Raw genomic sequence first — 12,022 nt, 5'->3', positions numbered from 1 at the left:
AGCCGTCTCTTCCCACTTGAGCCCCTGAGATCAGCTCCCTATTTCTTCTCCCTCCCTCACGAACCCTGGATAAGTTAAAGATCATCCTCTGTCACCCCTCACCCACTTTTCCGCTATTTGTCCCCCTGGGAGAGGGTTCCGGGTTTGTCCCAAGAAAGCGTATTTTAAGGTGTCCGTGATCGGTGGTGGACGGAGTGCTGATGGCGCAGTGGTTACATGTTGGGCTGTAGTCTGCAAGGTCAGCAGTTCTAAACCCCCACCTCCTTGAGAGAGGCAGTTCAACCCTGTCCTGTAGGGTCACTATGACTCAGTGGCAGGGAGTTGTTTTGGTGCCCGGTGGATGACTACAGACTGGTTCTCTCAGGCCTATATACTTGTCTTAGTTCCCCCAAACCCCCCCTTTTTCCCCCAAACAAAGGTCCCATCAACATAGTGGCTTCCGAAGGGATCTGTTAGGTCATTCAAACGCAGGACGGGGGGCTCCAACGCTTGTGGGAGCTGTTTCTCTCCTAGCTCCCCAGGGAGGTCTTGATAGTTTTTCCCCAGGAACGTGGCCACGGTCACCAGGCTTGGAAGTGCTCCGCTGCATGAGGGAGGACACAGGGACGTCACACCGAGGTCTTTCCGTCACAGCGATGCGCCTGCTCATTTCATTTCCCTCCCGTGAGGACTTCGTTAGGAGCCTCCTTGCCCCGTCCGCCCCTAGACTTCTTGTTGACCCCTAAACTCTAGTCCCTGGAGGAAGCCAAGGGCCACAGTTCGGCTGTGTAAATCGAACCGCACAGAATTCCTCAGGGTAGAGAGCTAGAGAGAAACGCCACCTTCCGAAGTGTACAGAGCTACGGGGGAGATGTAGAGAGACAGTAATGTAACCTGCTGATATTTTTGGTTAAGAAAGCTTTCCCTGACGAGTCAGGCCGTGAGCAGTTACCACCACCGGCTACACCCTGGGAGAGAAGAGGCTTCCTGCCGATGGCCCGCACAACCCGAGGGCAGTTGTGCCTACCCTGTGTCCGAGGGAGGGTCACTGCGAGTCGGGAATCCGTTGTGTAGTCGCCCTCGTGTGTGCGCTGGCAGCGAGGCGGGGTGGCTGGGAGGGGGCGCGGTAGAGGGCAGGTGGCAGGAGACAAGATGGGCGGTGCAGAGGTGAGAGTGGAAGGCTGTAGACACCACAGGAAGTGCTTGCTGTTGGAGGGTATGCATCCAGGACTCAGGCTCCAGCTGTCTCAGGCGAAGCTGGCTGATGCCGGAGCCGTTCACTGAGCTTGGGTCCGGGCCAGTGAGCAGGTAGGCGGGCACACAGGAGCCCTCTTGGACACTTGTGCCTGTGGGGTAGCCTCTACGTGGCTCAGGAGGGCCAGCGGGCCAGGCACAAGAGCTGGCCAGCAAAGCTAGGGGAGAAATGTTCAGTTCTGCTTTCACTGGCCGTGAGTTCTTGGGCAGGCGACTTGAGCTCTGTGCATATGTTCTGTGTCAGTCAGGGAGGCAGATTTTGACAAATGGCTGTGAGAGTGACTGCAGAGTGACCAGCGCCGGGCCTGACTCCTAGTGACCACATGGGATGGGGTGGACTGGCGCCACGGGGTTTCCGAGGCGGTGCATGGGGTCTGAGTGGCTGGCGGCTTTGACTGCCCAGCCTTACAGAAGGCAGCCCAACGCTTAACACACTGGATCACCAGGCCTTTGGTGATTGGCGCCTAAAACCTAACCGACCCACTGACCTCGATAGGGTTTCCGAGTCTGCAAGTCTTCAGGGGGGCAGACAGCCTCATCTTTCTCCCCTGCAGTGGCTGCCAGTTTCGAAGCACCAGTTTTGCCGTTCCTCGCCTAGTGCTTGCTTCACATTGCCACCGGAGCTCCGTCACTCGGGCCCTGTGGGGGATGAGGTTGGGTACTGTGGCGGGAATTCTGACTCGGGGACCCTATGGACAGCAGAACAGGACGCTTGCTCAGTCCTTTCCCATCCTTGTGATTGTTACTATGTTTTCATCCATTGTCCGTCTTCCCTTTTTTGGCTGACCCTGGTCTTTCCTGATAATGGGTCCCCAAAACCCGAGACGATGTCTCCCCATCTTTGCTTCTAAGCAGTACTCTGGCTGTACTTCTTATGACAGACCGTGGGATTTTGGATAGTTTCCCCCAACATCATAATTGACACGCATCAATTCGTTGGGGTCCTTATTCGTTGTCCTGATTGGCGTGCCTACGGGGCTTTGAGATACCGTGGCTTGTCTGCAAAGCGATGGCCTTGCTCGCCAGCACTCCAAAGAGGACTTTGCAGTAGATTCGTCCAACGCCACACATCGTTTGGTGTCTTTGCTGCTGCTTGGAGCCTCGATTGTGGATCTAAGCAAAGTGAAATCCTTGACAACGTCCATCCTGCCTGTTTGTCGGGAGGTTGACCGTTGGTCTAGTTGTGGCCGATAGACACACATTGAATTGTCTCCTTTGCGTCGAATTGTAATCATACTGAAGGCCGCAGTCCTTGATCTTCATCTGCAAGCGTTTCGAGTCTTGGCTTTCAGCAAGCCAGGTCATAGCATCTGCCGGGGTGCTTTGAGTCGCTGGTCCTGATGCCCTGAAGTCGGAGCAGCCCAGGAGTGCAGTGATGAACTGCTGATAACCAGAGGGTCAGGTGGAACCTGCCAGCCAGTGCACAGGAGGAAGCGGTGGCCGACGGCCTCTAAGGATTTAGAGCCTCGGGACCCTGTGGCACAGCCGGGCTCTCCCGTAGGGTCACCGTGAGGTGGGATTGAGTCAACAGCAGTGGGTCTGGTCTTTGGTCTCGGTGCGTGATAAACCAGTCATTTTTTCTGCCGTACAATGGAGACATGGACTCACACGATGTCATGAGTCCTGGGTCTGGTTCTTTGTTGTAACCTTTTAGGTAGCAGCCCCAGCATTAAAGGGAGGCAGAAGGTGAGGGGAGACACAAGGAAAAGATAGGAATGTACACGCGTTTCCTATCCACACACGGCTGTTGAGAAGACGGGGTAACGGAAGGCAGGCTTTCCTTGGGGACTATGTTTGGAAGGAGAAGGCAGTGGAGCCTGGCGATGTCTTCGAGGAGACGTTTGTTGAGGGCGATCTGTGACCTGTGGGGAAAGGAGGGCCGTGGTGTTGTCCAAGCAGCATGGGAGGCCCATGGCGGGGTCCTGACTGGTTAGCCCTTCACGCACGTCTGATCCATCTCTCGCCTTTTCCTTTCTTTCCCGGTTCTTGCTCCGCAGATTTTGATGCAAACAATATCTTCAAGGCATTCTTCGGTGGTCCTGGGGGCTTCAGCTTTGAAGGTGGGTATGCCTGCTGCCCGGGGAGGCCCCCGATCACCAGTAGTCACAGTGATGGCTCGGTCTCCGGCTCTTTGGTAGCTGAGTCCTTAGCGTAGCAGGACCCCCTTCCACTCAGGTGTGGGGCTGGCTGGTTGAGGGCGGGAGGCGTGCTTAGTGTCGTCCCTTCGGGGCCGCTGCTGCCCACTGCCCAAGCGGCTCAGCAGCTGTGGGTTCAGGATCTGTGGGCACCTGTTGAGTTCACACTGGCCTGAAGACTTCTCCGTAATCCTAATCCCTCTGCTGTGAAAGAGCCTCTTCCCGGAAAGCACAGAGCCAGCTAACACGCCCTCCTCTTCCCTCCCAGCTTCTGGTCCAGGGAATTTCTTTTTTCAATTCGGCTAATGAAAGGACACCAGTCACCCAGCACCCAGAAAATGCAGACTTGCTCGGTTGAACCTTGAATATGGACACAATTCGACTCCTCCCTTCATCATGTCTCCGTGTACTTAGAGCAGTTTCACTTTCTCAGTTGGACAGTTTTGTCTGTGAGTGGGGTGAAGGAACGGGAGCCAACGCACCCAGGACTGCGGGGAGGGGCGGGAGGTAGGGGTGGAGAGGGAGGCAGCTTGTGAATTTTTGTTGTACTGTTTAACTTTATTAAAAAAGAAGAAAAAATGAAGAGAATAAAATGTTCTGACCCTTTCTGGCCCTTTGCTCTGGCAGCTGCTTTGTGTCACTCCAGAGTCGGGGGTCGGATGTGGCTCTGGCGGGCGGGGGCCCGAGGGGTGCTGGTAGAGCGGGAATGTTGAGCAGGCCCTGAGTGTGCGGCTGGGCCCAGCATGCTGCCGGTCAGTCGTGGTGGCCTCTTCAGAAAGTGGTGGAAGCTGTGTGTGCCCCCAACTCCCCTGAATGTGATAGCATGCAAGGTGTCCAGCTGTCCGGCGAAGCCACCTGGCTCTCAGCCGCTCCCATGGTGTCTTTTGTGAGCCGGGGAGCCACAGGGTGAAATCCTGCCTCCAGTGCATTGGAAGCCCGGGCTGGGGCCAGGGCTGACATTTGTGGGAAGAGCCTCAGGCCAGACAGGTCACTGATGACTGCCTCCTCCGAACCTGGCCCCCTTGTCCCCACACCCCCCACCCCCACCCCCGGGAGCAAGGCCAGGGTGAAAGGACAGCCCTGCGGGGCCTGGGAGGTTTCAAGTTTGGCCAGCCAAATTCCGTTGGTCTGGAAAGTTCTTCCCTTTTGTCTGAAGGAGTAGCCTTTCTACCCGGAACTTTTGTTGTGGAGGCTGATTGGATGGGGCTGGGACCCCTGTGGGCCCCTTAGCACTGGTCAGTGTGAAGGGTAAGGGGTGGTTTGTGCTTCTCGTCCCCTGTAGCCTGCCAGCCCCCACCTTCTGGTGAGTCTAAGATCAGCCTCTCCTTTCTGCTTCCTCATGAAAGCCAACACTGTTCGGGTGGCCAGCCTCACAGCTGTGCCCGGCCCGCCAAGGGGAGACAGGACTGAGAGCCCCAGGCATGGGACAAAGCCAGTCCTGATATCCGAGGCAAGCTTCACCCAAGAGGAGCCCTTTACTAGGCCCAGAAAGGGGAGACTGCACACAGCTAGGGTTAACATGATTTATTTCATCATCAGTCATACAGGTGTGGAAGTTGGACAGAATCTCAAGTGCTTTTGAGTAACAACCTGATTAGCAAGGCCCTGTTATAGAGCAGGGGGCAATGGGGCACTCAGGGACCACGCCCTTGGCCGAGATGAAAACCTGTCACCCCAGAGGTGTCAGGGTCTGGGCCCTGATCAGTCCGGAACCCACCCGCTTGGCTCCTGGTCCCACCGAGCCCCTTCAAGGAGGCGAGAGGCCTCCTGAGGCACCACAGAGGCAGGGTGGGCAAGGCCCCTGCTGGGAGGGAAGAGGGGTGAGGTCAGTGGAAGGACAGGCAGAGGGCTATTCTGGTTTCTCCTGCTGCCTTCCCTAGTTTGACCTACTGTTTACCTAGTCATTGTGGGAAGAAGCAGGAGGCAGGAACCTATGCCCCTAAATGGGTGGGAAACTCTCTTTTCTGCCCTGGTGAGAGCCCCCACCTTGCTGGGGCCATGCTGATTCAGAAAGGGTCAAAGGGCCCCCGCCCCCGAGGTCCTCCAGCCCCACTGCCTGGATCGACCGCCTGGCCTAGGCAGTGGGGCTGGTGTTGGGGGTTTGAACTGTTAGAGGGAAAGGCGTGGCGGACGAGAAAGGCAGTTATTTCACAGAATTTTAAAGAGTTACAGAGAGGTTAATTAACTTCGGGTAAAAAAACAAAACAGAACTGAGATGGGGCGTGGGGTTGGCTCCTGCCCCAGCCCTCCCCATGAGCTTGGGGAGGTGGGTGGGGGCCCTCAGACGATATGGCAGGACTGCAGGCCGCCCCCGCTCCGGCCACTGTGAACAGGCACAGGATTGCCCTTCCCGTAGTAGCCCGCGAACACGGCCCTGAGCTCCAGCTTCTTGGCCAGGCTCAGCAGCCAGCGCCCACTGCCCAAGGAGTAGAGCTTGTCCCGGCGGAACTCGCCCACCTCCTCGCCGTGGCTGCCCGCCTTCTCCTGCCGCACAATCTCCAGTAGGTCGAGGCCCGTCTGCACAGGCTCCACTTCACTGGCACAGCCCAGCGTGATGTGTGCGCGGCTCCCGCGAGGCAGGTTGTCAGAGGGCGACAGCTTGTCCACCTCACTGGGCCATAGCAGCAGCTCCCGCTCACCGAGCAGCACCCGTGCCCCAGCCGTCTTGGGGGTCACGAAGAGGGCAGAGATGCTCAGCGTAAAGGCCTTGCAGTAGGATTTCTTCACCACCTGTGGGGAGAGGGCTGGCTCGAGGCGTCCGTCCATCCCTCCGGGGACCCCCAGCTGGCTCACCACCCAGAGTCTGCAAGGGTTGGATGGATGGAGCTCCCAGGCACAGCCGGTACACACAGGCTCAGAAAGAAGGGCCTGTGCAGGGGCCAAAAGCCACACTGCCTGAGGTCAGAGCCAAGGGCACCACCTGCCAGCGCAAGGTTCTGAGCAGGTGTAACCTCGCTGAGCCTTGACTGTGAAAGGCCCAGAAAGAGCTGAGCGCTGTGAATGGAGGGGAACAGGCTTTGTGGTGGCTGGGGAGGGGAGCAGAGCCCCGTCAGGCAGGGTGAGGGCAGGTGCAGACACCAGGCCACAACGCCCTCTGCACTTAGTGTGTACATCTGGTCCCCCAGCGGTGACACCCAATTCTGAGGAAACTCCCATCTGTGACCAGTTAGAGATGGTGGTAGAAGGTGAGGCCTTGGTCAGGTAGAAGGGGCCAGAAGCTCCTTGCACTCGGGAACCTGCTTTCTAGAGGGTGGACACCAGTAAGGAAGGAAGGTCTTTGTGTGGGCCCAGAGAGGGGAGGTCACTGAGGGGACTCCAAAGGGTCGCAGACTGAGGCTGTCTTGCAGAACAGGGCAGGTGCTGGAGTGAGGCTCAGTGGCGGGGGCAGGGAAAGCAATGCTACTCAGAGCAGCACCCCGCACCCACTCCTGAGCCAAAGCCTGGTTTCAGCCCCAGGGACAAGAACCTCTGAACACCAGGCTCCGGGACGCCCAGCATTTGCTGGGAATGTGCCAAGGAAAGAAACCACAGGCAGGCCCTATGCCCAGCCAGCCCCCCTGGCAAAGGGAAAGCTGGGGACAGGGGGGTCTCGGGAGGAGAACTCACGTCCTGCTGGGCGTACTCCTCGGCCCCGGCTGCCTTCCCATAGTCGCAGAACTTGGTGGTGCAGTGAAGCATGCCCGGGGGCCTCTTCCCGAAGTAAGTGACCAAGTCCATCTTCTCCCTGGACTCGTCTCCGGGGCCAACTGCAGGGGGTGGGGGGAGTGGCAGTCAGGGAGGTGGCCATGGGGCCTCTTCTCCCCACCCCACCCCCAGGCCACATCATGCTGAGCACCAGGATCGATTGTGGAGCCCACCAGGGAGAAAACCGGACATTACATGTGAGTTCTTAAGCTGTCGAGTGGATTCCCACCTAGAGTGACCTTATACGTGTCTTCCCCCATCTGTTAAGTCTTTTTAAAGTTGACTTCACAGACCTGAAAACCCTCAGGCAGGCCAAGGAAATCCCAGATTTACCAACAAGTCATAGAAAGGGGGTGAGGGGAGGGGCACATGCGGGGCAAGGAAGATGACCCAGGCCTTAGGTTGGACCACCCTGTCTGTGGGGTCCCTGGGAACTACAAGCGCCCGCTTCCTATTTGGGCCCCAGAAGAATACACACCCAGCGGGGCTGGCTGCCTGGCAGGGAGGCACTGGAGCCTAGTGGCACAGGTGCATGCTTTGGAGGACCCATGCTCATTTCTAGCCTCCAGCCCGTGGCCGCTGTCCCAGTCACCGGGCCGATCCCTATAGGGATGTCCCCACCGCCTGGGGGAGGAGCACAGCTCTGCTCTAAGGGGAGAACAGTTTCCGGCAGATTCACTTCCCAAGGCACAGCCACCAGCTCTAGAGGGGCCGTTCTGTGGAGCTGTGCCCACGTTGCGCACGCTTTCGGGCCAATTGGCCTCCCAGCCCTCTCAGCCATTCGTGCTTAGGAGCTGCGCATATCTGAGCACTGCAGGCCAACTGACCTGCCTCAGCACCACACCCACAAGCAGCCGCCACCTGGGGGCTGGAAGTGGGTGTGAGTTCCAAAAAGCCCCCGAAGACCGGCCGGCCTCAGCACAAACCAACTCCTGACTCTGGTGCCGTGGCACACAGCCCCCACACGCCGTGTCCGTGTGTGCGGAACGGCAGGCTTGAGGCTGGGGTGCCACTCTGCTCATTCTCCCGAGCCCTCGTGTCCACAGAGCTGAAGTGGGGGTGGGGGGCTCTCAGCATCTGGGAACCTTTGCTCGTCTTAACCCCTGAGGATCCCACGTCCTATTTTTGTTTTAGAGGCAGGTTCTGCTGCGAAAAACGGCTTAGAAAAAACTGAACCCAGTTCTCCATGGTGATAACCTATGGTGGCCTGTGCCCTGTCGTGGCAGGAACTCGTCTTTCCCATCTAGAGGCAGGGGCAGATCCAGGGATTGGAGAGGGGAGATGACAGTCCCCTGGGAGGTATCCGTCTCCACCTGACTGGGCACCCCTGCCCCCAGGCCACCTCTGAAGCACCTATTCTGCCTCCTAGCAGGTGAGGCCCCATCTTTACCCCCCACTTGGAACCCAACCCTTCGAGAACAACAGCCTTGCGCCCCCCGTCCCCTGCCAGCCACCTACAGTGCCGAAGCTCCTTCTTGAAGGCCTTATGGTTCCCCAGCTCCTGCAGGAAGGCCTGGCTGGCCCTCTGGAGGCGCTCGGAGCTCTTCTTGGTCAGGAACCAGCCGAAGTACAGCGGCAGGAAGTCCCTCTCCAGCCCCGGCTTCAGCTTCTTCAGCTCGTCGACCGACAGCTGCCATTGGCTCTTCTCCTTGAGCTGGGCACAGTCCAGCCGCCACGCCGTCTTAGGCTCCACCAGCACCACCTGGTACTGGTGCTGGTCGGCCACCTCAAAGAGCTGCTCCAGCCGCTCCCGCTCGTGGTGAGTGTCATCCAGCACGAGCACTCGGACGTCCCGGCGGCAGTAGGTGGCCAGCTGCTCGTCCAGCTGCTTGTACTGCTCGGAGAAGTTGCTGCGTTGGCCGGGGGTGATCTTGTAGCTGTCGGCGGACAGCATCTTGGTGCCATCATGGTACTTGTCGACGATGGCGTGGGCCAGCGTGGACTTGCCGCTGCCCGGCAGGCCGCGCAGAATGAAGAGCGTCTTGCTCTCCTGCAGGGCGCTCACCGTCTCCTCATCCTGCAGGAAGGGAAACTGCAGCTCCGGCCTGTCCTTGGGCCCCGAGGTCGACATCTTGCGGAAGATCTTAGGCAGGAGCGTCTGGCTCTTGCGGGAAAAGCCTCTATTCTGGGTGGGAAAGGGAAGCACAGGTTTCAGGCCAGGTCGCCGGCAGCCACCCCTCACCCTGGCCCTGGTCTCCAGGCCAGGTCTAACCTGGCTCCCCAGCCCCCAAGGGGTCCAATGTGCCTCTCATGCGGTAGGCTGCCCAAGGGCCTATCAGGACCCTCCGCGTCCCTGGGTGATGCAGTTAACAGGCTCAGCTGTTAACAAAGGGTTGAAAGTTCAAGGCCACCCAGAGAAACCTAAAAGGCCTGGCCATCTGCTTGGAGGGTGGGATGGGGTCAGGCACTGTTAACCCATGAAGCCCAGTTCTACTCTGAAACCTGGGTCACCGTGAGCCACAGGACAGGAGACTGGACAGCAACTGGGGGGAAACACCTATGCCTTTGCCTTTTGTTCCCCAAGTCCCTGTGCCCCAGGGGTGGAGGACATGGTGAGGGAAGCGATACCTCCAGGACCTCCCGCAGCCCCTCTAGGATGAAGCCATGTTGCCAGGGAGGGGCTGAAGCCGTCTTCTAGAGCCTGGCTCTGAGTTTATATTCTTGGCAAGTTGTAAGGCTGTCCTGCCTAGGGGTGGGACTTCTCTATCTGGGCAGAGACACAGCTGCCCTGGCTGCGATGGGGGGCGGCCTCCCTACAGCCAACAATGACAGCAATAAATAATACCCTCTTGTCTGGGTTGGGGGGGGACAATAGTCCCACAGAAGCGCTGGTGGGGGGCAGGGAAGGAGCTCACTGGACAAAGGGCCTGATTCATTAGGCCTGCCACCTCCTCCTGCTCTCTCTGCCCCCCAACAAAGTAGGGGGCTTGTGCCTGGCCTAGAACTGGGCGGCACAGACACCTGCATTCAGGGGCTAGCTCTGCCCACCACTGTCGGCAGCACCCCTCTTAGGCCCTAGTGCTCCGTCTCAGAGCCGCAAGTGGCAACTGAAACAACCATCTGCTCTTCCAAACCAGCTCCTCCTCCCTGAGCACCTTTGCGGGCAGCAGGCACAGGAGAGGGCCGGCGCCCTGTCGCTGCGGCCCCCTCTTCAGGCCCACACCTGACCATCCGTGTGCCCGCCACCCCCGCAACACCGTCCCCCGCCCCCGCTACCTTAGGACTGCACAGGTCCCCACCAAAGCCGGGACTCAACTCCGGAACCTCGGTGCTCATTTGCATGCCACTTCCTCCCAGGAAACTCCAAAATACTCGGGTCTTCCGTTAGGGCGCCACCCCGCCGCCTGGTCCAGCCCTCGCCTCCCCGCCCGGCCCCCTGGCTCACCATGGTGGGGAAGGGGCGCCGCCGTCGCCGCCCTGGCAGGCACTCGCTCTCCGGGCCGCCCGCCTGCGCTGCGCGACGCGCGTCGTCGGGGCGCCTTTCATAGCCGGGGGCGGGCCGGGGGCGGGCGGGCGGTGCGCACGCGCGGCGGGACCGCGCGGAGGCCTGCGGGCGTGGCCGGCCGGGGACGCGGGGGCCTCGGTCCCGCAAACCCGCGGGGCACCTCTGCCTTGGCCGGTTAGCAGTGAGTTTGTTTTTTTGGTTTTGTTTCCGTTTCGAGAAGCCCCGACCACGGACCCAGCCTGGATTCAGAGGAGGCCAGTGAGCAGGGTCATGCAAGGGCAGTGGTGGCGCAACGGGTCTTTAAAATGCTGCTGTTTATGGCTCTTTTAACAATAGACCTTCGGATAGCACCTGTCTTGATTACTGGGTGTTCTGGAGGCCCACGGTGGAGCCCTGGGTTACTGACAGGTTGGTTCAAGCAACCCAGAGGAGACCCGGAAGAAACGTCTGGTGATTAACTGCTGAAAGGTCACACAGTCAGGGCAAGCTCTGTATAGTTCTGTTTTGGAATACAGGGGGCCGCCGTAAGTCAGAATCACTTGGAGCTAACTGGTTTGGGGCTCTGGTTTTTAAATGTGAACTACTGAAAGCTTTCAGCAGAACTGCCCAGAGAACCCATCACAAGGGAATGCAGGTGTTTAGGAACCTTTAGAGCAATTCTTGTTCACACTGCCCCCCTCCCCTTATCAAGAGATGTCTTAAGTCTCTAGTCCAAGAATGTCCATTTCCCACCCCATCCCCACCCGGTTAGGACAAGCTAGAGGCGAAATCCAGGGATGGGGTCATAAAACAAGGTGCCTAAACTTTCCCTAAATATACTTTTGTTTTACTTCTGTCAATACCATGTAGTGATTTTTCTGGTTTCCATACCCTCCCCTACCTGAAGAATATAAGGCTTGACTAGGGAAGAGGGGGCTGCAGTCTGGAGGCAAGTTCCTTTTGAGCATTCCACTGCAGCCCAGGCGAGCCTGATATATATAAAAATACAGACCTCAGTCCTTCTAATTGGACATGGTAGTAATCTTCATTTATCAGGACCCGCAACGCGATCTCAGGCAGCTCATCCTCATCGTGAGCTCTCCATGGGTCTTAGGTCAGCCACACCCCTAGCCCCACTTGGAACTGTGCTGCCAGAATCCCAGGGACAGAGAATGTAGGGGGTCCTGATGCCTTCTCCAAGGCCAGCTACTCAGTTGCCACCTCCTGTGCAGCCGCTCAGCCCTGTTCGGTTCCGTGGTGCCAGGCGCTGTGCTGAAGGCTCCTTTAATCCTCACACTGACTCCTTGAGGGGGGCAGGCTTCCTGTTCCTGAGACACCTCCCACCCCCCAGGGGCAGACCATAGCACAGGAGTCACATCAAGAGTCCAGCTGATGCCCGGACTCCCTGGCCCAGCCCCCTTCCTTTGTCTTTCTTCCTCTGGGCTCCTAGCCCACCCAAGTCCCTTAGCCAGCCCAGCATTCACTGTGCTGGGCTTTGAAAGTGTCCCCGTTGTCAAGGGGGCCGGCCCCTCCTCCTCCTCATCAC

The 12,022-nt window shown here is 58.6% G+C and overlaps 2 protein-coding genes across 3 annotated transcripts in view; one reads left to right on the top strand and one right to left on the bottom strand.

Moving 5' to 3' along the window:
• The window catches only part of DNAJC7 (DnaJ heat shock protein family (Hsp40) member C7), a 31,619-nt gene extending 27,721 nt beyond the window's left edge, over positions 1–3,898 (top strand). Inside the window, exons 13-14 of the mRNA XM_075561827.1 lie at positions 3,231–3,293; positions 3,637–3,898. Of these exons, the coding sequence (XP_075417942.1) occupies positions 3,231–3,293; positions 3,637–3,674 (101 nt within the window). The 3' untranslated portion in view covers positions 3,675–3,898. The remainder of the gene's footprint in view (positions 1–3,230; positions 3,294–3,636) is intronic.
• A 979-nt stretch (positions 3,899–4,877) lies between these two features.
• CNP (2'',3''-cyclic nucleotide 3'' phosphodiesterase) lies at positions 4,878–10,566 on the bottom strand. Of its 2 annotated transcripts, none has more exons than XM_075561826.1 (4): positions 10,438–10,566; positions 8,511–9,177; positions 6,975–7,114; positions 4,878–6,098 (listed from the first exon to the last, which is right to left on the bottom strand). In XM_075561826.1, exons 1-4 carry the CDS (start codon positions 10,438–10,440, stop codon positions 5,649–5,651), a joined length of 1,260 nt encoding a protein of 419 aa, XP_075417941.1. In that variant the 5' UTR covers positions 10,441–10,566; the 3' UTR covers positions 4,878–5,648. The 2 variants fall into 2 exon arrangements, with proteins under 2 accessions (XP_075417941.1, XP_075417940.1); XM_075561825.1 differs by lacking the exon at positions 10,438–10,566 and adding an exon at positions 10,269–10,376.
• Between the last annotated feature and the right edge of the window lie 1,456 nt (positions 10,567–12,022).

The sequence above is a fragment of the Tenrec ecaudatus genome, chromosome 10 (genome assembly GCF_050624435.1).
Source record: "Tenrec ecaudatus isolate mTenEca1 chromosome 10, mTenEca1.hap1, whole genome shotgun sequence".
Classification (NCBI taxonomy): domain Eukaryota; kingdom Metazoa; phylum Chordata; class Mammalia; order Afrosoricida; family Tenrecidae; genus Tenrec; species Tenrec ecaudatus.
The sequence above is the reverse complement of the archived record's forward strand: the minus strand, read 5'-3'. Positions and strand labels throughout refer to the sequence as shown.

Bases quoted from the DNA above. Each gene is read 5' to 3' on its own strand.
- CNP (XM_075561825.1), bottom strand. From the start codon at position 10,334: ATGCAAATGAGCACCGAGGTTCCGGAGTTGAGTCCCGGCTTTGGTGGG. The intron at 9,178-10,268 runs GTAGCGGGGGCG...TTTCCCACCCAG, and splicing joins GGGACCTGTGCAGTCCTAAG to AATAGAGGCTTTTCCCGCAA. The intron at 6,099-6,974 runs GTGAGTTCTCCT...CTCTCCCCACAG, and splicing joins AGGAGTACGCCCAGCAGGAC to GTGGTGAAGAAATCCTACTG.